A 27,062-nucleotide genomic window follows, 5' to 3' on the forward strand; every position below is an offset into this window, starting at 1 on the left:
AGCAACATTCCTTTCTAATTTGTCTGTTGATTATATAGTTTGTATCTCACTTTTTCCTAGCTAGGTTAACAAGTCAGGGAGCAATCTTGTCAAGCAATAAGCTAGCATAAGTTACTATCATTACAATGGTCACTTAAGCTCTTTGGGCAGGATATGCAGCCACCATCTTAGAGTAGCTGCTTTGCCAACTGCACAGTAATGATGTTGACAACTCAGATTAAAGATTCCATGAATGTGGAGTTTGAGTATGTGCCATTCCCTTTGCCCAAGTCCCTTTATGAAATCACCTGCCACCATCATTAGAAAATAAACAAGAGGCAAAACTATGATAGGTTGCAAATAAGGAGTCAAGTCCTGGCATTTCTGGGTAGAAGGATCAAGGAATACATAATATAAGGACCTGCCAATCAGACTACAGGTAATCCTTGCTTAACAATCACAATTGGGACCAGAATTTCGGTCACTAAGCGATACAATTGCTAAGCAAATCTGGCTTGATTTTAACGACCATTTTGTGGTGGCCATTAAGTGAATCACATGGTCATTAAGTGAACCGAGTGGTCGTTAAGCGAATCACGCGGTTTCCTATTAATTTTGCTTTCCAGAAGCTTTCTGGGAAGGTCAAAAATGGTGATCACATGACCACAGGATGCTGTGACAGTCATAAACGCGAACCAGTTGCCAAGCACCTGAATTACAATCACGTGATTGTGGGGACGCTGCAACGGTCATAAGTGTGAGGAACGGTCATAAGTCCAATTTTTTTTAGCACTGTCATAAGTCCAAGCCATCATTAAATGAATGGTCGTTAAGTGAGGACTGCCTGTACATAATATTGGGCTGGATGGACAAATAGTCTGACTTAGATTCTTACTGTATTTGGTAGATCTTTGAAGTAGAAATTGCACTGAAATGACCAGCTCACAAGGGGAGTTAGAAAGAGGTTGTTTTTAAAACTATCTGCTACATATTTTTCATTCCTCCCTTCCAATCACCAACACTGCAGCTACTCTTATATATAATACATTTTGTGGTTGTTTTTCATTATTCTTGGGATTATGAGCCAAGCAAATTAGGAATCACATTGTGAATATAATGGTGAAAAACTGCAGTATGGCCAATCAAATTCAAAAACGTTAAAAAGCGCAATTACAAAAGAACAAGAACCGTTTACCGGTCCAAACTTACAGACATCTTTACTTGTTTGGGAAATGTAAGGGAAAGGATGTACTGTTTGCAGAGGACGAAAATTGTGCACCTTGTATCATCTCTTTTACAATACTCTAGTGCCTCAATTTCTCCTTTTGTAAAGTTTGATGTTTCCCCATTGTCTTCTTCAGGTGTTCAAAAAAGTGTAATTTGTTACCTGTGTTTCAAAAGAGTTTAAATCAAAGAAAGAAACTGAGAATCAGCAAACGATGCGTGGTCCAAAAGCAGTTCTCCAGTGCCTGCCTTCTTCATATTCAGCCAGGAACAGCTCATACCCAGCTGTAAACAGCATAGTCTCTGGAAGTGGTTTAAAATTCATAACTTGCACACAATTCCATTTCTTTCATCGCTTACCTTTTAAAGGACAGGGGGATCCTTAGGACGTTTTTCTTCCACCTCCCACTTTGCAGAAGAGCCTTCCATCCTTTCTGCTGCAGCGTAAAGGAAATCATTTGAAAATGTTGAACGGTCCATATGCTTGAACTTAGAGATGGCAGACTAGATTAATTCTTAGTGAAGCTGCAGAGTTCTGCACTCTATGTAAAAAGTAACCATGCTTACGGCGTAGTTGTGGTTTTAGGAGAGCTCCTATAGCTCAGTGAGAAAGGGGCTGTTTTGCCTAGGAATGCTCTCAGATTCCATCTGTGACCCGGGTAGCAAGAGCGGGAAAGACTGTAAGGAGCCACTGTTGGTAGGTTGAACGGTGCTCTATGGGCCTCCTGGCACCATATCAGGCAATTCCATGTGATCAGAAACCTGAACCTGATGCTTTAGAGTATGAAAACTGTTCTCTCAATTACAGGATATTATTTTATCATCTCTGAAATCATGGAACTGGTATCAGTATGCGTGGTGTTTAGAGAACACCAGACTTTAGTACAGACCTCCTCCTGAAATTGCCAGAAATTGTACTTTCTGATGAGACAGAAGGGAGAAGTGTCTTAAAGATATTAACTTGAATCACATTTAAACCAAATCAAATTTAGTTTTATGCTAGCTCCACCAGTTCTTTATGCAGCCCCCAGCATGCCACTGGAGGCCAAGTGGTGGCTCAGCTTAAAAAGGGTCACACATCTTTGGCTTAGAGAATAAAAGAAGATCGATCCCAAGGAGTTTAGAACTGAACATTTAACTCAGTTGAGGAGAGGAATTAAGGCTGCAGGAGCAAAGTAATTAAAGAAATGATATTCATTATTTTAGTTATGTATACTTAAGCTTGAAAAGTGGAACAAGTCTATCATGGGATCGGTAGCGTGGACATCATTAGAGAAGTAAGCAACAGAACACAGGAAAAGGTTTTGAATTCAGGCCATTGCAGTGTCCAAAAGGATATGATGATCAAGTGAAGACAGAAAAGATTTTGATGATGGCAAAAATTCATAAGGCGGTTCATTGGAGGTCAAAACAAAAAGCTGAGGAGCTGAATGGAGGGGAATTAGAGTGAGATCATGGAGAACTAGAACCAAGGCAAAGAAGGAAGCCAGGCAGTATTAAGGTCTGAAACAATGGTTAAGGCCTCTATCATACCTGGACATGTAAAGGGAAGGAGATTCCCAATGAATTAATTTCAGAAGTAGAAATGCAGTGGGATGCGGGCAAGTGAATAGGCAAAAGCTGATCAGTTCGCACTTGTAGGAATGCCACAACTATTATTTTATTTATTTATCAAATTTGTCACCGCCCATCTCCTCCCACCAGAGGGACTCTGGGCAGTTTACAACGAAATACTCAGTAAAACAATAAATATATAAAATACATTATAAAATTACCAGCTGACAGAGCCAAGTCTTCAAGGCTAGCCTCACCACCAGGGGCAAGATGTTCCAAAGGGCAGGCACTGTCGTAACAGTCAGGAACCACACTGAGATGAGGAATAAGTCTCTAGTGTTTTATTACTGCTACATTAGACAGAAAATCCTAACAAACTGAAGAAGCGTGAGAAAACCCATACAGATAAACCCCAAAAGTCAAGGCAGGTCTGTTCTGTGTCTCTTTGAATGACTGCTCAACTCCTCACTACTACGCATGCGTTTTCCCCCCTGGATAGGGGCCCCCTCCTGCTCACCATCAGTGCTCATGACAGGCACTACTGCAGAGAAGGCCCACCTCCTGGACCCTGCCAGATGGAATTCTCTTACCAACGGGATCCTCAGCATGCCCTCTCTGCAAGATCGGGTGGGGCAGGTAGATGTAATGGGGAAGAGGCAGTCCCTCAGGTAACCTGGCCCCATGCCATGTAGGGCTTTAAAGGTGATAACCAACACCTTGAATTGGACCCGGAAGCAAACTGGTACCCAGTGCAGCTCGCGTAGCAAAGGTGTTATATGCGCCCTTCTAGGGGTGCCACAAATAGCCCACGTGGCTGCATTTTGGACCAGCTGAAGCTACTCTACCCTTGAAGAGTAGCCCCATGTAGAGCGCATTGCAGTAGTCAATATGGGAGATAACAAGGGCATGAGTGACCATTTGAAGGGCTTCCCGATCCAGGAAGGGGTGTAACTGGTGCACAACATGAAGCTGCGCAAAGGCCCTCCTGGCCATGGCTGCTACCTGCTCTTTGAGTAGGAACCGTGAGTCCGAGAGGTCCCCCAAGTTACGCACTGTGTCTGTTTGGGGAAGTGCAACTCCATCCAGAACCAAAGATGACAAAGTCCCAGATACGGAAGAGCCCTTAACCCACAGCCACTTGGTCTTACCAGGGTTCAGCTGAAGCCTGTTGTTCCCTATCCAGGCCCCCACAGCCTCCAGGTACCTGGAGAGGGCAGTCACAGCATCACTTACTTCACCTGGGATGAAGATATACAGTTGAGTATCATCAGCATACTGATGATACCTCATCCCATGGTCACGGATGATCTCACCCAGTGATTTCATGTAGATGTTGAATGGGAGAGGAGAGAGAACCGAACCCTGCAGCACCCCATGATGGAGGGCTCGAGGGTTGGATCTCTCCCCCCCTATCACCACCGACTGGGACTGGCCCTGGAGGAAGGAGGTGAACCAGCGCAAAACCACTCTGCCCACCCCCAACTCCCTGAGCCGCCCCAAAAGGATACCATGGTTGATGGTATCGAAAGCCACTGAGAGGTCAAGGAGAGCAAGGATGGATGCATTGCCTCCATCCCGCTCCCACCAGAGATCATCCATAAGTGCGACCAATGCCGTTTCCGTCCCATATCCGGGCCTGAATCCTATATCTTATTAGGATAAGATATAAAGGTGAGAGCCACAGCAATGTCTTGGGAGAAGCAGAATAGGTAGTTGACGATACTAAGAATGGGATTTCCAGTGGGGATGTGGGGACTGAACAGCTGTGCCCGCAGGCTCAGTGAGCGGAACTGACAACATGGCAGTTTTTTCAGGCTCAGGCAGGTTTTTCCTGAAGCCCAGGAGTGTTTTTCCAGAAAAAGGAAAACACTTGGAATCACCCCATCTGTCCTCTGGGCAGCTGCTTGCAACCAGAAGATTGCAAACAGTGTTTGTGCTCAACTGGTAAGAGCAGCTGGGAGGCTGGGACATCACCATTTTCCAAGCTGCGCTGTAGCCTTAAAGGGACACTAAGACCGACCACCCCATTTTTAAATCACCCAATTTATATTTCTTTTAAGTACGCGTACCTTAAGAGAGGCTTTCTACAGCAAGGAGAAGCGGGTTCTTTTGGTGCTTATCATTATTTTGGGGATCAATTTTTTTAAAAAAATTCTTTTTTTGGACATTGTTTTCCATCCAAATATTAAGGAGGATTGAGAATAAATAATTGTCTCCCTGTTATTATTTTTGTACTACATTTGAAGGTATTAGCATTCTCCTACATGTTGGATCAGTTGTTTCAAACTTTCAGTTTTCTGCTTCTACTTTTCTTGGGGAACTGTCTGCATATCTCACTTTCACTTGTGTAGACACATTCCAGAATTCTTTCATAACTTTGACTTTTGCTGGTTAAGCCCCTAGGGGGCACCATAATCTACTGCATGAGACATGGAGGACTTTAAACAGACCTTTTCTGACTTCCACCGAGATTTTAAATAGATTCTTTCTGATTCCTACCTAGTATTTATGCAACGCATTCATGACATTGTAGAAAATGTGAGGTCTAAAATGTGTCATCTGATTGGGGATGTTGTGGATGAAACTGAGGAATTTAACAGTGACAGAAATGTCTCTTCTAAGAGTGAGATTGGGGCTTCTGTTGAAATGCTGGATGAAGATTGGATAGAAGAGTTGAAGAATTGCAAGCTATAAGTGAAATTGATCTTCAGATGGAATGCCATTGAAAAGAAGGGGTTATTATGTATGGGAGGTTTTCTGAAGAGAAGCTGGAGCTTTTGAGGGGAGCAGTTGGGCTGTTTGATTTTTGTAAGAAAAAAGCTCTAGTGGTTAAGGCAACAGGCTAGAAACCAGGAGACTGAGAGTTCTAATCCTGCCTTAGGCGTGAAAGCTGGCTGGGTGACCTTGGGCCAGTCCCTCTCTCTCAGCCCAACTCACCTCACAGGGTTGTTGTTGTGGGGAAAATAGGAGGAGGAAAGAGTATTGGCTATGTTTGCCACCTTGAGTTATTTATAAAAAATAAAGGTGGGATAGTATATAAAATAAAATAAATAAAATATGTAAATGCTCTGGTTTATTTTGAAGTAGGATAAGGGTTTAAGAATATTTATCTGGATTGCTTTTAGGGTTTGGCAGATTTCATTTATCTTTAACAATTTGGATTATTAAGGTATAATAAGAAAAAATAATAAATGTCTGGCTTGGGGTTTAATATGATTAAGATTATTTAAATTGTTGTATTATTAAGTACAATGGCAGAAAATTTATATGTTTTTTAGTTTGACTTTTATTACAGTAGACAGGAATGGATAGAATAGTACTAGGAAGGAAATTAAATAAATGTTATCTTGGGGGGGAGTTGATTAGGAGGTCTATATAGGAGGTCTCCCGTTATTCAAAAATTAAGCGACACCTCCCCCATACCACCACACAAGCTCTTTCCCCACCAAGAAAGTGAAATCTCAAAAAATTTTAGGGTTTACTTTCCAATAAAAGGGGTCAACTAAATAAAGCAATAATAAAAATTGTATATAATTTTAAAATTGCATGTTAAAAGAGGCATTGTCTAAAAAAAAAGAAGTCCCTTGCCTCTCTCAAATCTCCTTTAAGGTTTAAATAATAAAATGTCATTCTGCAGTTTTTACAACAACTTGTGTTTTTTTAACAAAATGAAAAAAAATGAAATCTGCTGATTGATTAATCGGGGCATCATTTTCGTCAGTCAGAATGTTTTAATCATTTAATCTCTGTAACATTGCAGTCCTTCTTTAATTACCTGTCAAATTACAAAATACACATGATATAAGAGAACATACTCATTAATGCAACAGCATAGGATTGAAGATGTATTTTTAGATAGCTGAAGGATTTATAGAAAGTTTATTTTACATTGCTTATTCGGGTGCATAAATTTTTCAGTCATTGATTGCCATAAAGACTAGCAACAACCTCTGCCTTTTTAAAAGCATTTTATGAGATCTAGGAAAAACTATTGCCACTTTCCCCCCTGCTGCCTTCCATGAATATCCCTATTTAGGAAGGAGCATCAGCTGGAAGCAAAGAAAATTCTCACTGTTCTGATGGCATGATGACTCTGGATCCTCCATTGTGTTCTTAGAAATGCTGCTGAGTCTTTTTAACTGTTGCTTCCTCCTGGCTTGGTATATTCAAACAGGAAATTAAAACTGAGTAAACCACCTCTTCATTGCCAAGGTCAACAAAGTTCTTTAAGAAAGAACTTAAAGATCAAGTCTATCATCTCAAGTTTTCCCTGTTGCCAGTTAATCTCCTCCCTGATTAATTCTGAAAGGGGGAACAGTAGCAGGAAAGATTGGGAATGGCTGATGGGGGAGGAAGAGGTATATACTTTGCTTTGAGCTCCTGGAGGAAGGTAGGATATACATCTAATGGGTAAATGAATAAGAATATTATGAACCAAGACAAGCTTTACCCAATGAGTTTAAATCAGACTGTAATTAGTATGGCTTTTCTGAACAAGAGGAGTTTATTTCTGAACCCTCCAATTTAGAAATTTGGCACAAGCACTGCAACTGAAAATTATGGCGTTGAATTCCTGCCGCTTCCAATTTCTCACTAAACCAGGCATCTGAGAGAAATGGTACCACAACTGCTCTAACTTGTTTGTGTGTGCCATTCAGCCATGGCCTTTCAATTGAGGGGGTTGAAAAATGCAAGCCACTTGTCCTGCCCTGATTGTGGCTGTTAAATTGAATAAAGGGCCACACATAGCTGAATACAAATTAAAAGCCCTCAGCAGAGAAAGGCTATTTACTTCTCATGTTCATTGCTAAAAGGAATCATTTTGCAACTCTCTACTGTAAGGCCCATTGAACCAATTTTGAATTGGCCCAGCTAATTACAGAGCTGTCATTTTAGATGCACTTTTAGCATATGTGCTTCTGCCTTGTGCTTTGTCTCTGCACCTCTTTTTATCATTACAATCCCTTATGCAAAAATAGAGCAGTTTTTCCCTCCTGCTGTTAGTATTTCCTTTCATCGCTGCACTGACTCAGTCAATTCAAGCTTGACAAGCAGCTATTTTGGATGCATCACTCATGACCTGTGAGCAGGGTGTTTTTTTTTTTAATGAAAATAATATATAAGGAGAGGGAGAGCACCCTCCTGGATTCAGTATAATGAGTCTAAAAATTCATAGAAATTCCTTCTGTTCTGTTCAGCTGATGAGTGAAAGAGGAATTGCAGCGGTGAATTCCTTTTTTTTTTTTTTAAGGATCAGATACATTGAAGTCTTGCGTGGGTATTTTTCTCTTTATTCCTCATTCATGAGAGAAAATTTGTCAGTTCACATTAGCACAAAATATTGCAATATTGAAAGTTTCTTATCTATCCTGCTGGTCTTTCATGAATTTTCAAAGGAATCTCAAACACTTGAGATTTCCCAGCTGTGGTTATATAACTTCCTGTATGGAACTAAAAGTAGAAGAGGCAGAATGCTGATCAGGGAGGAAGGGGCTGTGGAGAGAGCTCTCCTAGTGGTACAAGCTACCTGATGCATTGGCAGCTGCCATCTTCTTGACTTTCATCATTTTTGCCTTCTTGCTTGTGTCTTCCTGAGTGCATATACCAGAAGTGACGCTTATTCAGTGACTCCAAGTCTGATACACAAAAGACATTCATAGATTGTGCCAAGTAGGATAGGAGCATGAGATGACTGCCACAGATCTCATAAAATAACAAATGTGCTCAAAAATCTGCTTTGGTGTTCATTTTAATTCAAGAAAAAGCATATGTAAGTCACTTGAGCTTACCCACTGCACTGGCCCATCTACAAAAACTAATTTGACATTTCTCTGTTCTTTTTCACAATGATTTAAGATCATGTTTTACCAAGCTGAACCTGGTCACTGGGCACCCCACAGTATATTGGGATGTCTGGTTATATGGCCTCCATTCTCCAAATTATCAAATGAATTTGAACATTGGCAAATTACTTCCTCACAGAATACACAGTTAAATTAAGAAACACATTGTCACGAGCAGTGGTTTTAAGGGGAAATAAAGAGGCTTTAAGTTTGAAGTAGGCAAATTCATGGAGAATAAGAGTTTTGTTGGCTACTATTGAGGATTGCCATATGCTTCCTCTAGGATCAGAATCACCATGGTTCCAAATACCAACAGCAAGGGAGATGTCATTGCCTTCATATTCTGCTTGTGTGAGACAGCCAGATCTCACACAGGGAAAAATAAGTAGCCTGCTACCAGATCTGCCTGTTATCAAAACAAGAAATGGATGGAAACCAGGCCTCTCACCCAAAAGTGTTGCTTAGGCAGGAGAAAGAGGCGCAAGAATTTTGAACCTTGATTTCACTGTAAATAAGGCTTGCAGTTGATGTACCGCAGTCTCTAGAATCCTTTAGGAATGGCTTTTTAGCTTTTCTACAACAAATCTACTGAACAGAATTCTTGAATGCCCGTTTTCCAGTCCAGCTTGCCAGGAGAAATCTAACATTGTAGTTGAGCTAACAGACCTTTGGTCTTATCCATTGGGGTTTTTAACCAAATTTGCATAAGACAGGATTCATTGTTCTTTCTCTGATGTCCTGGTATTAATCATCTCAGCCAAACCAAATAACCTTGATTGGCTGTGTTTTGCTAATTCTTGCAAAAATTTGGATTCATATTTTTATTTGAAAGAAAAGATCCTTAGAGATCTAAATGAAGTAGAAATAAGCAGCCATTTTCAACAAGCTGAGTTGTTATAGACACCAAACAATATTACTGAAGCTTGAATATGTTCTGATGGCTTTGAAAACTTTGAAGTTAGGCTAGCATTTTATATATGCCTAATTAGTGGAAAGCATATGACCATATTTAGGGCTTGTTTGCATGGTTATCTTGGGATAAGAAAGAAATAACTCCAGTTTCTGATCTTATTTACTGTATATGCCCAAAAGTAATCTAATCTGTTATTTTTTCCAACTGAAGGACCAAAAGAAAAAATATATATAAAGTGGCTCTCTCAGATTTGAGCCTCAATAGGGTTCAATAGTCTTCAATAGTCTATCTTCAAGTTCATGGTTTTCTGTACAGACAGTACCATGGTTCGCCTATAATGACAGGCCTAGATTTTTAAAAACCACCATTCTGTTGAACAAGCTATACTAACCTAGTCTGCATATATTGTGATAATATCATTGGGGGAAGTCACACACCATGCTAAATCAAAAACAAAAAAAAAGTTGGTTTATCTTATAATTTTGTGGTTATGTGTGAATTCGACCGCTGATGCATTAATAATCCAAGATAGACAACTATATTCCCTTGTAATCTATTGTGAGTTAAGCACTTACCTCCGCCTATGACATGTTACAAAGCACTCTGCATACTGATGGCAGTATGATCTTATTTTTGTTTATTTACAGTTAAGTCTGGTATATTGTCACAATCAGAGGATCATCATATAAAATGACAGTTTGGCCACTGGATTTCACCCAGACGTATATTCTTGCTTTATTCCTCTTTGTTTCTAGGGGTCTCTTTCAATAGTGTTTATACCCAAATTTGGAGAATCCTCTTACACTTGGCTGCTGATCCATACCCTGATGTTTCAGACCTGGCCATGAAAGTGCTGAACAGCATTGCTTACAAGGTAAATTTTTCTGTCTTATTTGGTGAACAGTAAACAGATGGATTTTCTTCTTTTGGTCAGCATTTTGGGATAATTTTATAAAATAGTGAGTTTGTCACATAATCTGTGATAGGAGATTCTCAATAAATTTATTCAGTTAGCTGTTTCTTTGCATTTGTAATCTGCCTTAAACATAGGGTCATGGACTAAATTATTGCACTTAAATTGAAAAAAAGAAGTTTTATTCTCTTTAAAAAGTTAGCAGTCTACATTGGCTAGAAGGCACCTGGGAAGAAAGGAGAAAAATGGAATTTTAAAACGATGCCTTATCTTATTACAGTATCTTTAAAATGTGTTTTTATTTTAGATCCTCCTTGTTTTGGGGGCTGTTGTCTTCCCCCAAACACTCAGAGGATGCAACTATCCTAGGCCACCCCATTGATCTCATAGGCCTTGAGGACCATTAAACAATTTTGATGGAAAGTATGCATTGTATGAGGTTCGGGGGCTATAGTCCTGTAGGAAACTAGCTTCCAAGCCATATATTTATACTTTGCAAAGGCAGCTTATTCTTATGGAAACCAAATTTTTAGCTACATAGATAACCTTGCTCCCTCTTTCCATACAAAAGATTCATTGAAGCTATAAAGGCACTTAGATAGCAATGCTCCACGATTGTCAAATGCTCGAACAGCTCAAGTTTGGGTGGCCTTGAAACTGGTAGACTGATACAGGCGAGATGTGTAACCACAACATCTGGGATTTGGCAGAAAGTAGTGGAGTAAGCGACTTTGTGGCCAAGTATTTCAGCAGCCTCTAATTATCCAGTTGCTACTCACTTCCTGTGTCTCTCTTTCTCTGCGCTTTTACTTCATTAAGTTGGATAAATAAACTGAAGTTTTACATTTGGCGTGCTTATTCAGAGAGCCTTTTAACTTGCTGGTAATTGATGTTTTCTGCCAGCATAAGAATTTCTGGACCTTATCCTAGAATGCACTATGCCTTCTCCTAGCCATTATAAAGAAGGTAACAGAAAATGGCTTTATCTTTTGGTGCAGTGTAGTTTAGCTGAATGGGGAAGGCAGTAGAAATCTAAGCATTTGATGAATATCTGAATGTTATCCCATATAACCAAAGTATTTAAACAACTGTGTCCCATCAATTAATGTTGAAGAAATATGGAATGGAAGCCACAATTGCCCTGTGATGGTTGTTAGCACCACTGAGCAAAGAAGACATCAGTCTATGTTTTAGCAAAGTTTTTTTTTAAAGAAAGAGTTTATTCTGTTATTCACCCTAAGTGGATTTCAGAAGCATGAGTGGGTTGTGTTTCTAAAATGTAAAAAATGGTGAAACACTTATGAGATTTGAGAGTTTTATAAGATTACAGGTATGAGATCATCAATGTTTTATGAGATTTGGTGTTTCTTGCAAGTTTTTCTTCATTTTTTTTTTATTGGCAGCAGACCATCATATAAAATATCTGAAAATTATCTGAAAGATTGCCAACTTCTGCTTAGGTGTTATTAGAGTGTTTCTCTGAACTGTCATTGTTGAGTGCATAGCTGAAGTGCTAAATTCACAATGAGTTTAATATTTAAACCCAAGTTTGTAAATGGTTGCCTACTTAACCTTTTTTTTCAACAGAGCTTCCAAAACAACTACAGCTACACAGAAAAGGACAAGTATAAGCCAATGAAAACTGAATATTAGGCCAAGTATTTTGCAGTAAATAAATCTAAATATTAGGGTTTTTCATTATAGTAATTCTAATGACTAGTAGCTATTGAGAACCCAAATGTAGTTGAATTAAAATTTGCTATTGAATTGCTTTCATTCCATACAGAAGGCATCTGGCACAATTACTTTCACGTGATAGTAAAATCATTGTGAATAATATGTTAGCATCCAAAGTGATCTGGTGAATATTACAATGCATTACTATAACAGTATGATTCACTAAGTTCTTGAAAACTTCCGAAGTACAATACAAATCAGGATATAATACTCCATGGTTTTGACAAGGCCAGGCAGCATAGCAACAATGAGAAATGTCCATCACCAGATCAAGTTGATCGTGTGAGTTTGGTCTGCCTTTGTTCTTTCAAAATATTGTAATAAAGCATGGGCACATACTGAAAAATTAATATCTGCATTTATGTCGCCCAAACGAAGTAGAATTTCTCAATCCAACATATCATCCTTTACTGTGGCCCAAACTGAAGTATAACAAGAAGTCCTGATTGCCCATATATACTTCAGACAAGCTTCCTAAAGTTAATTACAAGAACTAATTATAAACTAGAGTTAGATGTATACATTTTTCTCCCACTGATACCACCAAATAAACTAGTCAAGAGATTTTGATTCCAGATTAGCAAAGTTGCATACCTTTGACGTCCAAGTAAGTAAGTGATAAAAATGGTAGCAAGATCAGTTAGTTTTTGGAAGACAACATATCTTATTTTAACCTTGATCAAATAAACCAACTTTATATTCCTTCCTTTTACTTCTAATAGTCTTTATGTTTAGTTCATTCAAATATTATTGTAGGATTTGATTTCTCTTAATTCCTTTTTGTCCCATTGCACAGTGTTCTTCAAGGCTTTAACAAGCCTCTTTTGTAAATCCAGTAGGAAAAAATTATCCAGGTCACACTCTTGGTTTGTCATTTGTATTTCCTTTTTCAATTTTAAAGCCTCAGCCAGTTTCTTTTGTTGATCCAGTGAAACATCTTCTTCTAAGTCATTCCCTTGGCCTGTATATTGTAAATACACTTTTGATACATCTCTATCTTGTCAGATAAAATTTGTTCTACATCTGTCATTTCTTCAATAATATCTTTTGGACATAGTCTATTCCTAGTAGCAGACATCATTACTGGCATTGTTGATATTGTGGCTACTATTGTCTGATTCCATTCTTCAAAAGACTCCTTCAATGTATTTATTGTTATAACATTTTGCACCAGCTTGCAGGCCTGTATATCTTTCCTCTACCTAAAATCTTTAGTCCCCTCTAGGGTCCAGTTTTTGAAATAATGAAATTATTTATCTATGTTATGTCTTGTAAAAACCAAAATAGGATCTGTTTCCCAAGAGAAGCTGTTTGTACTTTATAATTAATTCCAAAATTTTATTGTAAAAAATTTAATGTTCAAATTTTATCTGGACCCTTAGTCCATTTATAACTTTATAAGGTCAAAATCTTATTTAGCTTTTTGCTGTTTATTTCAGATTCTTTAAATTCTAAAGCTTATGATTAAAGTTTTATTTCATTCAGGATTAAAAGCAGACTCGCCAGGTGTTTTCAAACTTGTCATTCTGAAGGTCTCTAATAGATTAGAAGTAGTTAATGAGCAATTTCCGAAAGCGATTAGAAAGTGAGGCTTGTGAACTTAGTGTCCTTTAAAAGTCTCTGCTGCAGTTTGAGCAAGATGGCTAACCCTGTCGTCTCCCGGCCCTCAAACCTGCGGAAAGCCACTGTCCTGCTGTCTCCTCAGGGGGAGCAGCCATCCAGAGCACACGTAGGCAATCTCCCATCCTCTCCTTATCCGGAGAGGTTCCAAGGAACCAGTCTACTCCCTGGTTCCTTGGTCTTTGCCGCAGTCATTGGCTCTGCTTTCACATCGGCTCTGCTTTGCCATCTTCAGTTCGTCATACCTCCCCAGAAGTCGCATTATTTCTGTATTGCTGTACAGTATTTTTAACATGAATATCTGTACCAAAGTGCCTAGAATCCAATTGGATTGAGGCGGTAGATAATTTGCATAATAAAATAAAAGAAACTTTTTGCATGTAATACTGTTAGCTTCTGTTCTTCCTCTCTCATGTCTGTATGCAAACACAGGGTTGAGTAGCCTCAGCAGTTAAATGCTAAGCTACTGGCAGTACTTCCATGTTCCCATCTGGAAAGCTTTACAACTGCTGCAATCTTTTAGGAAAAAATTGACTGTTTCCTAAAAAATGTGTTCTGTCTCTATATGGATTGTCTCAGCTAAAATTTTGGATCTTGTGCTTGTCAATTATAGCCAACCTTCTAATAAACATATTCCTTTAGTAGAACTTGGAGGTCTCCATGCAAGGCTGTCTTTCCTTATTTTCCTTATATTGATTTTAAGCTGTTTTTTATATAAGAATTTGTATAACACTCTCTTACTGCTAAAACTTTCAACATACCATTAAAGTAGGTAACAGCCAAATGTATATATGTATGTTTGTATGTATGTATGATTGATTGATTGATTGATTTATATGATTGCTCATCTTGCCGTAGCGACTCTGGGTGGTTAACAATAGATCAAAACACCATACAAAATAGTAACAAAAAAACAACCAATAAATAAAGCCCATCATGACCACCAAAGTAAAAACTAATCAAATAAACTAAGAACACCCACAAGCCCCCTGCCTGGGAATCCATTCCAGTCTTTAAAGCTTTTCAGAAAGCCTGCAGGATTGTGGCCAATCGAATCTCAGGGGATATGTTGTTCCAAAGTTTTTGTAGTGAAAAGTTGAATGCTTTTCTAACACACACCCACACACACACACACTCCAAAGATATATTGATGGATGGATGGATAGAATATATAAATTAATACATTATACACATTATAATACTGATTGGGAAAACTCAGGGTGGAGTAAAGGACCAAGGTTGGTGATGGTGGTTTTATTAAAATCAGAATATATCTTTGTCTTTCTAGCACAGGGTGCCTATCAGTGAAATCTAGTTACATTTACCAAGAATTCACTGAGATCCAAGAGATCTAGTTGCACCCAGATTTAAAAGGAAAGCATTTTATTAGTTTGGGCTCATTACATAGATTCCATAGAAGAAAGTTATTACAAATTATATCCCTAATGGAGCTGGATAGTAGAGATCTGCCAGAGAGAAACTTCTATCATGCTGGAATGCACATGCTTCCCAGGGGGTAGCAGCAAACTACCCCTTTTTCTTTTCCCCCTCATGAATACACGTCAGCTGGGAATTAACCCCCTTTTGCCCTAATGTAGTGGTGATCCAGCCAGTATCGCCAGTCTAAGAGTTCTGAGGGAAGCTTCAGGCTGGTATATTTTCCTCCTCTGTTAACTCCATTCTGGGAGCATGGAAGCGTTTAGGTTCAGAAGATCAGGCGCCCTCCCAGAATGCCCACTTCGTGCTGAGGCCATAATTAGAGATTGGCTGGCAGAATGACTAGAACTGGTGAGGTTTTGTCTATAATGGGGAGTATAAAGAGATAAATTTCCTTTCCCCACAGACTTTACAAATGCAGATTTGCTAAATTTACCCTCCTGCTAGATTGTGTCTGCATAAGTTAATGTAACTACAATCTTTCGCAGCCCATTTTTGAGTCAGAGGAGTAGAGGAAGTAGCTAACTCTGGTATAATTTGTTCTTTAGAAATGAGCTGGCATTCCAAGCTACTTAAAACAATGCCATTTAGATGGGGAAGAAGCATTTTTTCCAGCCAGAGAAGAGAATCAAATTATCTTACATTTTATGACTGAATGTGTGGCCTTAACAGAAGAAAGTTGATTAAAAAACAGTTTTCATAGATAAACCTAGAAATTGTTGCCAGGCAATTCCATGACTGGCTTTTCAGAAGATAAGGTCAGTTTGACCTCCAAATATAATATATGCAAGCAGTAGCTTTTCTTACTACTTTAGTCAAAGCTAGTACTGTATCACTGCAAATTCACAAGTTATTCATTCTCTCAGGGCCATGGCATACATGGAGTGAGAGGTTAGACAGCTTGCTTGCTTGCTTGCTTGCTTGCTTGCTTGCTTGCTTGCTTGCTTGCTTGCTTGCTTGCTTGCTTGATGACACAGTGTAATTTTAAAAAAAGTCATCTAGTGGGTTAGGGATGTCAAAAGAATCCACTTTCAAGGCCCATTCAGCCAGGCGGGTGCTGGAGGGGAGACAATAAGCACTCTGTTCCACAACTCCTGCGGTTGTTGGTGTGCCCCCAGCAGCACTGGGTATAAAGAGCAGATGCAGATACTCTTAGAACATTGTCTCCTGTTTGAGCTGTTTATTTCTGCAAGTTCCCAAATGTCTTGTTGAGTACTTTTTACACCTTTTGTATATGCAGCTGCTGAGATCTTAATAGCCATCAGCTCAGTCTCTTTTGACTTGACAGATTCCTATAAGTGAAGGTTCTCCTGCATTAGAAACTTCACACTTCCATGCCTTCTCTTTCCATCTCTTTTCCCTTTGCCCAGAATTTCAAGAAGCAGTGAATGAGATTTATCTTTATATGTTTGGGGAATTGCAAGAACTGCTATATTTATTTTCTTGCTACATTTTATTTATTGCTTTAGAAGCTAATATAACAGACCAACCCAGCATCTCAAGTGATGTTCAAGTAAAGGACCCCAGTTTTGAATCAGAAAGTAATTTTTCACCCTTGAGCACACTGGGAATGTTTGGTCCTATAGGTCTTGACAAATTATTCTACTGTTAAAGTATAATTCACTCTACTTCATTTCTTTGTGAATTAATTACTCTTGTTTCTGGAAAATGGTTGATATGTAAAGGATCTTGGGTTTAGACAATAGAATCAAGTTTTGACATTTTTGTTATACTGTACTAATAGTTTGGTCCTAAAGTGACTTTAGTCTTACCTAAAAATTGTTCCAAGGTTTTACTGCAGACACTAACATGGCGTTGGGGCAGAAGTTGTACATTAATGGGGAATCTTGGGGGTGAGTGAGTGGGTGGTATGTGATAGACTCTTCTTTGATGGGAGTGTAATAGTATGACAATACTATTGCAGCGCTGGAGAGCAACTCTACTTCCCCATTAGAGATCCTCCTTTATTTCCAAATGTGAAAACCATACTAAACAAAGGTGGGCATCTGTTTCTCTCACTTGTTCAATTCTTGTTTCCTAGGCAACCGTAAATGCCCGCCCCCAGCGTATCCTTGACACGTCCTCTGTCACACATTCTGCCCCAGCCAGTCCTACTAACAAAGGCATGCACATACATCAAGTAGGGTAAGTGACCTATACCTTTGATCCTGTGCCATATCCAAATGTCTCTGTGCCCAAGACATTTAAGTGGTGTGTGTTGTACAGATACTATCCTTCGTGCAACCTATTTGAAACCACTTGCCTAGTTATGAGATATTTTTTTCCGTAAGAAGCCCTTTAGAATGCCTTCTTTCCCTGTCTAATGTCCCTGTAGTGTAGTGTTTACCATGAAGATTGCAACACCTCAAGAGTGTCTTTCTGAATTAACTCTGATTCATTCCATATCAGCACTACATTCAAAGTCAAAGGAAGCATAAACAACATTGGTCATGACTCAGTTTAAGAGCCAGGATGGAGAGAAATTTGTCTTTGTGCCAGAAAATATTTTATTGTATAATATTGGAAAGGTGGCACAAGAGTATTGTTTTGCATGGGGCAGGGACATTGGGAACCACTTGCATTATGGACTGACCTTTCAGGCATTATAGAGTACCCCATTTTTTCAGCAAATAGATTCATTCCTGTGGGGGGGGAAAAAGTAACGTGGCTCTGTTGCCCCAAACATACTGAGATCTAGAAAAACACCTGTTTGATTTGTTTTTCTTTTTCTTTTCTCTCCTACAATCTCACTGGGGCAAAGAGCAGGTGGCAAAGGCTGGGGGGAGGGGGGAGGGGACTACAGCTTAAAAACGCACCATTATAAGAAGTTAGTGTAGTGGTTAAGGCACCAGGCTAAAAACCAGGAGACCGTGAGTTCTAGTCCCACCTGAGGCACAAGCCCAGCTGGGTGACCTTGGGCCAGTCATTCTCTTTCAGCCCTAGGAAGGAGGCAAGGGCGAACCACTTCTGAAATTTTGCCAGGAAAACTCTAGGGACTAGTCTAGGAAGTCGCTAGGAGTCAAAAACCATCTTGAAGGTCCACACACACACGTTCTCTCTCTCTCTCTCTCTCTCTCTCACACACACACACACACACACACAAGAATAAGCAAAGTGGCAAGCAGTGGAAAGAGTCTGAGCTGTAGTTGCTAAAAACAACCAATACCTCTCTGCTGTAGGAGAAGTTTATGCCCTGACTTGGAAAAATTTTTAATGCAATAATATTTTCACCCTTATTTTCCTTTCCCATTATTAGAGGGTCACCACCAACTGCCAGTACCAGCAGCTCTAGTTTGACCAATGATGTGACAAAGCAGCCTGTCAATAGGGACATCTCATCCGTAAGACCTGCAAATGTTGGTAACATGGGAGTGCAGTACACTCCCCACTCCCACCAGTTTCCTAGGACAAGGAAAATGTTTGACAAAGGCCCAGATCAGGTAAGATGGTCATCCTTGCTGCAGTTCTTTCAACATGCACCTGATCTATAGTATTTCTATTTCTCAGTTGGTGTTTTGATCTCCCTGTTTTATTTATTCCTATATTTTTAATTTCCCCCCATTATACTAGCTTTAGATTTCTGTAAATTTATGCTAGTATTTCATAACCAAGAACTCTTTCATATGCAACAATTTTACTGTGAACTTGTATCTTCCATACTGAAAAGTGTGAATTTGTGTTATTGGAGTCTTCTTATATTATGCAGCATAGGGGGAAGCACCTTACATTGTTACAGTTATCACATTGAACATCAAAGTGATTTGAACCTCTGTTCTTTTCATCAAAGGGATAGGGGAATTCTGAATTTCTCAATTTGCACTGATAGGAGTTGCACTGACGACAACTCTCTTTTTTATATAACTATGGAAGATACAAATTCTGTCTGAAACTGCATCTGGTAATCCTCATATAACACGAACAGTATTTTCAGTAGCATAGCAACTAATGTTATATTGAATGTAAGAGAAGGAGGGCATGTAGATTCTGTAACTAAAGCATATGTATATTTCTCTTTCCTCATTCTAATCCTTAATAGACAGCTGATGATACTGATGATGCTGTGGGTCCCAAAAATTTCATGTCAGCAACAATGCAGACAGGGTTTTGTGATTGGAGTGCCAAGTATTTTGCCCAGCCGGTGATGAAGGTACAGTCAAGTTTTCTTTTCATGAACCTTTTCTAAATTGTAAAATCATACAAATGCACAATCCATTAAAATATAGACAAAGTAACAATTACATACACATAGACATTTACTTATATATATATAATTATTTATAGATCACCCACTTCTGAAAGGGCTCAAGACAGTTTATAATGCAAAGAAAAATACAGTGCAAACAAATATGAGTAACTAACTTAAGGCAGCCCAAGCATGATCATCACCTAGATGATCAGCTGAATAAAAAGGTGCTTAAAGCCTCCTTGAAGTCCTGCAGGTTGGGGACATTCCTTTTCTGGAAGGGCAAGTTGTTTCAAAGGGCAAGGACAGCCATTGAGAAGCCACATTGTCAGATCCCCATCTCTTCACCTCCTGTGTGATGGGAACCTTCCAAATTTCTTTCCTAAGAGAAAGCAAGACAAGGACCAGCCAGATCTGGGTGGGATAGACGGTCTTCTTGATGTTTAGGGACCAAACCATCTAGGGCTTTAAAGGTGACTACCATCACGTTGCATTGGACCTGGAAGCAAACCAATTAGTAATGCAGTGACCTCAGCATAGGTTTTATATTGTTCAGTCTGCTAATTCTGGTTAGCAGATAGATTGCAGTATTTGAGACCAGTAGAAGCATCTGAGGAAATATTTCAGTGGAGATTAAGTTTAGGATTAGAGTTAGGTTTCTTTGAACTCTCTGCTAAAAATGAGTGTTATAAAAATCAGGTTCAATTTTTATGGATAGTGCTAGTTTTTCCTTCATACTGCTGTTATCATTTTGGCTTAGAGCCATTTTTCAGGGGAATACTTAGATGGGCGTTAGGCTGAGCTTAGGGTAAAGGTTAGGCTTTTTGTCAATTTTACAGTCCTTTACTCTCGCTTTTTCTATTTTTTTCCTTGCTTCTTTGATTATATTTGTTAATTTAATAAAAAATAATTTCAAGAAAGATTTATGGTTTGAACCATTTTTAGGGAAATATTTCAGTAGGCAGTAGGTGTGGCTATGTTGAGGGTTATAGTTCCTTGAACCCTTTGATAAAAAACTAGTGTGATAGTTAGAATCACATTAAACTCTTATGGAGAGAGGGTAGAGTTTGCTTTATAAAACAATTATGATATAGGGCTTGAGCAATTTTTCAGGAAAACATTTAGAGGGGCGGTATGGTAACCTTAGGGTTAGGATTTCGCTTCCTTGAAGCCTCTGCTGAAACCTAGGGTGATGGTTAGAATCAGGTTAACTTTTGAAGGATGCTGGTAGGGTGTATTTTTGTTTTGTTTTTTGCTTCATATTAGAGTTACAATTTAGGGTTTGGATATTTGTGTAAGGGAAAATATTTCCGTGCACATTAGGTTAAGGTTAGTATTAGGGTTTAGGTTTCCTGAACTCTATTAAAAAGGAGTGTGATAGAATCAAGTTGCATTTTTATGAGTATTTATAATCTTTGTTTCATCTTAGCATAATGATGTAGGGTTTGAACAATATATAGAGAAAATATTTCAGCATAACTTCGGGAGAGGTTAAGGTTAGATTTTAATGAAAACCAGTATGAGAGAATCAGGTTGAACTTTTATGGGAAGAGGTGGTTCTTGTTTCAGAGTCGGAAGCGACTAAACGAATAAACAACAAACAGGGTAAGGTCAAGGTTAGGGTTATGCCTCCTTGAAGTTTCAGATAAAATTAATGTGATCATCATAATTAGGTTAAGTTTTATATATACTTGTAATCTTGGTTCATATTAAGTCATCATTTAGGGCTTGAGCAATTTTTCCAGAAAATATTGAAAAATGCTTTATGATGAGGTTAGGAGAAGGGTTAGGCTTCACTGAAATCTCTGCTGAAAAATAGTGAGTTACAATGAGACTGAATGTTTATACATAGTGGTCATTTTTGTTTCATATTAAAAGTTAGGGCGTGACTATTTTTCATAGAGATAATTCAGCAGGCTTTATATAAAGGTTAGCATTAGGCTTAATTTTCTTTGAACTCTGCTAAAAACTAGTGTGATTGTTAGAACTAGATTCATTGTTTATGGATTGTTGTAGTCTTTGTTGTGGGGCTTGAGCAATTTCTGGGGAAACTATTTTGATGATACTAGAATGAGGCTGTGTTAAGCTTTCTCGAATCTCTGCTAAAAAGTAATGGGACCATTATAGTCAGGTTGAATTTTTATGTATAATGATAATTTTGCATCATATTAGGGTTGAAGTTTAGCACTGCGGCAACTCTAAGACAAAATATTTCAGTGGGCATTAGGGTGAAGTTAGGGTTAGTATTAAGCTTCCTTGAAGTCTATGTTTAAAGTTAATGTGACAGTTAAAATCTGAGTTATTATAGATAATGTTAGTCAGCATATTATTAGTGTTATGGTGTTGCACTGCTCCAGCACTTAGGGAAAATATTTTAATAGGCATTTGTACAACTTGGAAAGTATTGTTATGGGCATTTGGGTGAGGTTAAGGTTAGAGTTAAGATTTCTTGAATTCTGTTATAAAAAGTTTCATAATTAGAATCAGGGTGAATTCTTATGGATTTGCTAATCTTTTCTTATATAGGTTACAGATTAGTGCTGGAGCAAAAGTTACAGAAAATATTTTTATGGTCATTTGGTTAAGATTTGTCTATGGATTAGGATTCCTTGATGTCTGTTTCAGTGGCTAGCATTAGATTCATTGGTTTGTTTTTTATTTATCATGGTGATCTTCGGTTCATCTTACTATTAGGACTTAGTTCTGGGTCAGTGCTTAGGAAAATTATATTTATGGGTCCTAAGGATTTGGAGAATATTAAAAGAGGCAGAGAAAGTACAGTTTTTTGATGCAAATAAAAATTGTTTTAGAATTAAATAAAGGGGGTTTAATAATGAACCTCAATCAGAATGAATGGAATTAAAAATTAAAATGATGAAATGATTTGGGATGGAACAGGTGAGAAAATACCGGAAGAAGTATTTTAGAGATCTGTATGGAAATGATAGTTATTTCTCAAAGCATAGAATTGAACCAAATGCTGTAAATATTTGTGTCCAAGAAAAAATGAATGAAAATAAAGTCATAAATGCTGTGAGAGGGATGAAAAATTGTAAAGTTGCAGGTGTAGATGGCATAATTTTAAAAGGTTAAAACGGGTATGCTTTGCTTATGGGGTGTCCATGCAACTTGTTTAAATATGAAGACTGCATCCTTATCTGATGATTGTAAGAACACTGTTATTTCTCCCCTGTACAATAAAGTAAGTAAGCAAAAATAACAGGAGGATTATTTTATTAAGTATATCTGGAAAGTGTGCGACAGACTTCTGATTGAAAGGATGAGAGAAGTGACAATGAGCAAAATTTGGGAAGCGCAGTGCAGCTTTATGCTGGGCAGAGGGTGTAGAGAACAGATTTCTGCTCTTTAGCAACTCATTGAAAAATGTATGTATTTGAGTAAGTGAATAGGCTTGAATTGTGGAATGAGTATGAAGTTGAAGATGGTGGCTGAACGCAGTAAGAGTGATAAATGTTGGAAGTAAAACATGCATGAGAATAAATGGAATACTTAGTGAATGATTCAGCATTGAACAGGGAATAAGGCCAGGATATATGGTATCCGCTTAATTGTTTAATGTTTGTGGGAGTAAATGTATATGGACTGTTTGTAGTGACAGTAGACATATCTTGGTTAGGGACATAAATGTATGCATACTTTTGTATGCAAATGATCCTGTGTTCTTGGCTGAGAATCAAAGTTGTTAGCAGCAAACATTGGATACTGTAGATTATATGATGCATGTGGAAATGAAAATTAAGGCATCAAAGACCAAGATTGTTGAATTTGACAGGGAAAATTAAGTGAACATGTGCAAGTTATATGTAAAAAAATAGAGAAATTAGATGAATTTGTGTCCCTTGGTGGACTATTTACTAAAGGTGGAAAAAATAGATGGATACATCTTAGGATGTGCAAATACTATCAGAAATATGATAGGTACTATGCAGTCTGTCATATGAAATGGATATTTAAAAGAAACAAAAATGGCTGTGTATAAAAGCATGTTTTTGCCCACTTTGCTCTATAGAAGTGTGTCAGAAGAAACACAAAAGTAAATTGATTACAGTGGGGACAAGAATGTATGAGGCTGAATAAATGTAGACTAAATGCCAAAATAAGTGACAGGTGCAAAAAAAGTACATTGAGGTAGTTTGTTCACATGGAGAAATTCAGTAAAGATTGAATTGCAAAATAATATATGAAGGAAGAGTGGAAGAAACACGGGAAAGGAATAGCCTGAGAAAGGCATGATTGGATGTTGCTGATGAGATCCTGAAAATGAGGTGAGATGTCTAAATAACAAAACACAAAATATAAAGCAGATGGGGTGAAAGCAAGGATGGTTTACCAGTATAAAAAAGAATGGGGAACTATTTCGTATGATGTTGGAGTAAACTATTTTGAGAGAGAGAGAGATTTATCTCAAGTCTTTAAATTCTTTGCCTTGTAATTTCTTATTTCTTTTCTGCACCCTGCATAAAATTGCTTACCCCAGAAAGGAATACTGTGATATGTATGTATGTGAGAGAGAGAGAGAGAATTCTTTTTCCAATTGTGAGCCCTGTAAAGAAAATGATCAGTAATACCCTGAAAGCAAATGCAAGATCTGGCTAATTTAAACTTACTACATAAATCTTGTGCCATGATACTGTGACTTTTGTAGGGATATTCAGAATGGTTATGTATTACCCTACTGTTTTGACACCCAGGAAGAATGGAGAAGTATTATGTGAATGTCCTTTTCCCAGATATGAAACGATCACACAGATGGTAGCTAAATTTTGCATTGCCAAAGGAACAAGGCAACAGCTGGTGCAGGTGTGAACCTGTTGTTTCTCCTTTTCGGTTATGTTTTTGTGTAATTTGCTGACCATCAATCGAAATAAAATTGATTGTTTACTAAACATGGCAAAACAAAATTTACTGTAAAGAGTATACTCATCAGAGAGATGCAGCAGAGCCCTATTCTGGAATGGAGTGTGTCTATATGATAAACTTATTCACCATAATTACCTCTTTTAAAAAGAAAAGATACAGTGAATTCCTTCTGCAGGTGGAAGCTGTCAGTGAACAGCCAAAACTGTTGCTAGTTGGGTAGAAAGTAGATCAAAGTCCAGTTACAATTCTCTGGGTGATAGGCAGTAAACTGGCAACCATTTCTGGCTCCCAAATTCTAACTGTAGGAATAACTAGCAGATTCTTGTCACAATAAATTGAATTGCTGAAAGAAAATACTTGAGGGAAATCCAAGAATGGATTTTTGAGTAAAAAGGCTTGTAAATTGCACTCTGTACTCATAAGAGGTCCATGAGCTGAGCTCAGAGACTTCCTATTCCTTTATGCTTCATGGATAGATGCCTCCCTGATTAAGCTGCTGTTGTGCACCTGTATTTGTTTGGTGGATTCATGGTTTGGGTAGGAAACCATTTTGATCTAACAGGACTGGTCTCTTCCCCAGCCTGCTACCTTAATTATCATATTTGTCCATACTGCATGGCTGTGGGAGCAATCTTGCCCAAAGCTATCTAATGATAAATCACTATTATGGGGAGATTTATAAAATGAATAAAATCTCTTGATAAAGAGCCCAAACTATTGCCTGCAAGTCATCCAGTGTGCTGTGTTTAGATTTTTAAAAAATGTGTTTTCCAATCCCAGAGATTCCTTGCATTACTGTAGTTTAGCCTATTTCCATCAGTAAAAACATGTACAATAGTAACCTGTCTCACTGGAATATAAATGAGAGATGAGTTGTATTCTAAACAATGCTATGTAAATTATGTATAATAATGAAACCAAAATTATCACAATGGTTTGGGAAAGATGATTTCAAAGCAGCTGGCTACACATTTTGTGCAAACAGCTGTATTTTCTATATCTTTGCTAATTACTACAGAGAATTGTGCTCAAAGAAAATCTTGCTCCCTTCTCTCTCATCTTGATCTAGCTTTATTTATTTATTTATTTATTTATTTAGCTAGCTAGCTAGCTAGCATTTCTATGGCCACCCATCTCAAACTATGTGCTGTGGGCAGTGTACAAAAGACAAATTCATCTTCCCCACTATGAAGCTGAGCTAAATTCATGGTACTGGTGTTATGTCTAATGTCATGAATAGGCCAATGTGGTCTCTAGCTCTTTATTAATTTTTTGCCCCATTAATCCTACCTCATACATAATGGAGTAAGATAGCTAGAAAAGAGGAATGGCTTCATGTAGATTAGACTGAGCATAAGGATTTTATACAAATACAGACCAGTTTTTTAGCTTATATGCTATGAATTCATCTGCTGTGAAAAGCCATAACATGTAAGCTACTAGTAAAAAAACAATGCTTCTTTAAGTGACACACACTTATGCTTCCTGAGAAAGTTGTAGTGATAAACATTCTACCTGTTTGTTGTCCCAGATGAACTTCAAAACGAATACCTAAAATGCTTGACATTACATGAAAATATGTAGTAATGAGCAGAACCCTGGCAGAATTATATGAATCCATGGGATTCTATGATCCCTGTACAAAACATTATAGAAGGAAAAGACATGTTGAAGATAGGCAACTCTGCCATATTGGATATTGAGAAAAATTAAATTGTGGATAATAATACTAGGCCTAAGGTATAATTTAATTCTAGCAAAATACTATTATCTCTCAGTAAAAGTCTGAGAATGATCTTGAGATGAGAAAATAATCCAGAAGATTTAATGATGTTTAATGAAGCATTATAATAATAGTTGACTTACTGTAAATTACCCATATATTGACAGTCATGTTGTGCTCACAAGTAAGTTTCCTTGATAACGCCATGGTAATGCATGGATATTAAGAAGTATAGCCTAGTAGCAGGGGTCAAACCAGAAGTGTCATCCCATTCCTTAGTAATTTCATCCTTGGTATGAATAACATATGAAGACGGCTAACCAGAAGAGGTATAATGCTTGCCAGAGTGAAAACCAAACCATAGCACTTGTATGAAAATAAAAAATTGATATTAGATAACATTAAGAAAAATTCTCAAAGTAAACTGTCTCCATGAGCATCTGTGGTGTGAATATATATGGAATATTTATGTAGTTCTAGTTGCACATTCCAAAATGTGTATCAGGATGCAAAAAAGGATCCTCTTTGTGTAATTAGATTTTGTTTGTGTTATGGGATTTTCCCTTCTCCCTTGCAGCTCCTATCTTCCCAAAATCTGCTCAAATACCTGCAGCATGATAGGGTTAGAGAGATGAGGGAGCTTAGAAAATGAAGATGGGGGAGATGAGGGAGTTTATAGAATGGAGAAAAGAATGTGAACCTAGATAAATGTTGGAAATACCTGATCCATAGCTCTGTAGAAATCTAGGAGAATCTAGGCCTACTCATGTGCATCCAAGAGGCTAAATTAACTGGAAGTTTTGGGGGTAAAAGGTAACACAGAGGACTTTAATTTGTTGATCTTTATTGTTAAGAATATTTTAGGACTGAGCTTCCAGTGGGAATGGCAGACTGAACGGCTGTGCCCACTGGTTCAGCAGGCAGAGCTGACAATGCAGTAACTTTTTTCGGGCTCAGGCAGGTTTTCCTGAAGCCCAGAAACATTCTCCGGATCAAGGAGAATACCTGGAATCATCCCAGCTGTCCTCCCAATGGCTGCTTGCATCCAGAAGATC

General features: G+C 38.1%; 1 protein-coding gene across 3 annotated transcripts in view; it reads left to right on the forward strand.

Moving 5' to 3' along the window:
* Nucleotides 1-27,062, forward strand: part of RPTOR (regulatory associated protein of MTOR complex 1) — a 420,855-nt gene that overhangs the window by 333,208 nt on the left and 60,585 nt on the right. For all 3 annotated transcript variants that reach the window (XM_063293407.1, XM_063293409.1, XM_063293408.1), the window contains exons 21-24: nt 10,269-10,387; nt 17,262-17,365; nt 18,477-18,660; nt 19,257-19,367. In XM_063293407.1, the coding sequence (XP_063149477.1) occupies nt 10,269-10,387; nt 17,262-17,365; nt 18,477-18,660; nt 19,257-19,367 (518 nt within the window). The remainder of the gene's footprint in view (nt 1-10,268; nt 10,388-17,261; nt 17,366-18,476; nt 18,661-19,256; nt 19,368-27,062) is intronic.

This window comes from Candoia aspera, chromosome 2 (assembly GCF_035149785.1).
Source record: "Candoia aspera isolate rCanAsp1 chromosome 2, rCanAsp1.hap2, whole genome shotgun sequence".
In the NCBI taxonomy this organism is placed as follows: domain Eukaryota; kingdom Metazoa; phylum Chordata; class Lepidosauria; order Squamata; family Boidae; genus Candoia; species Candoia aspera.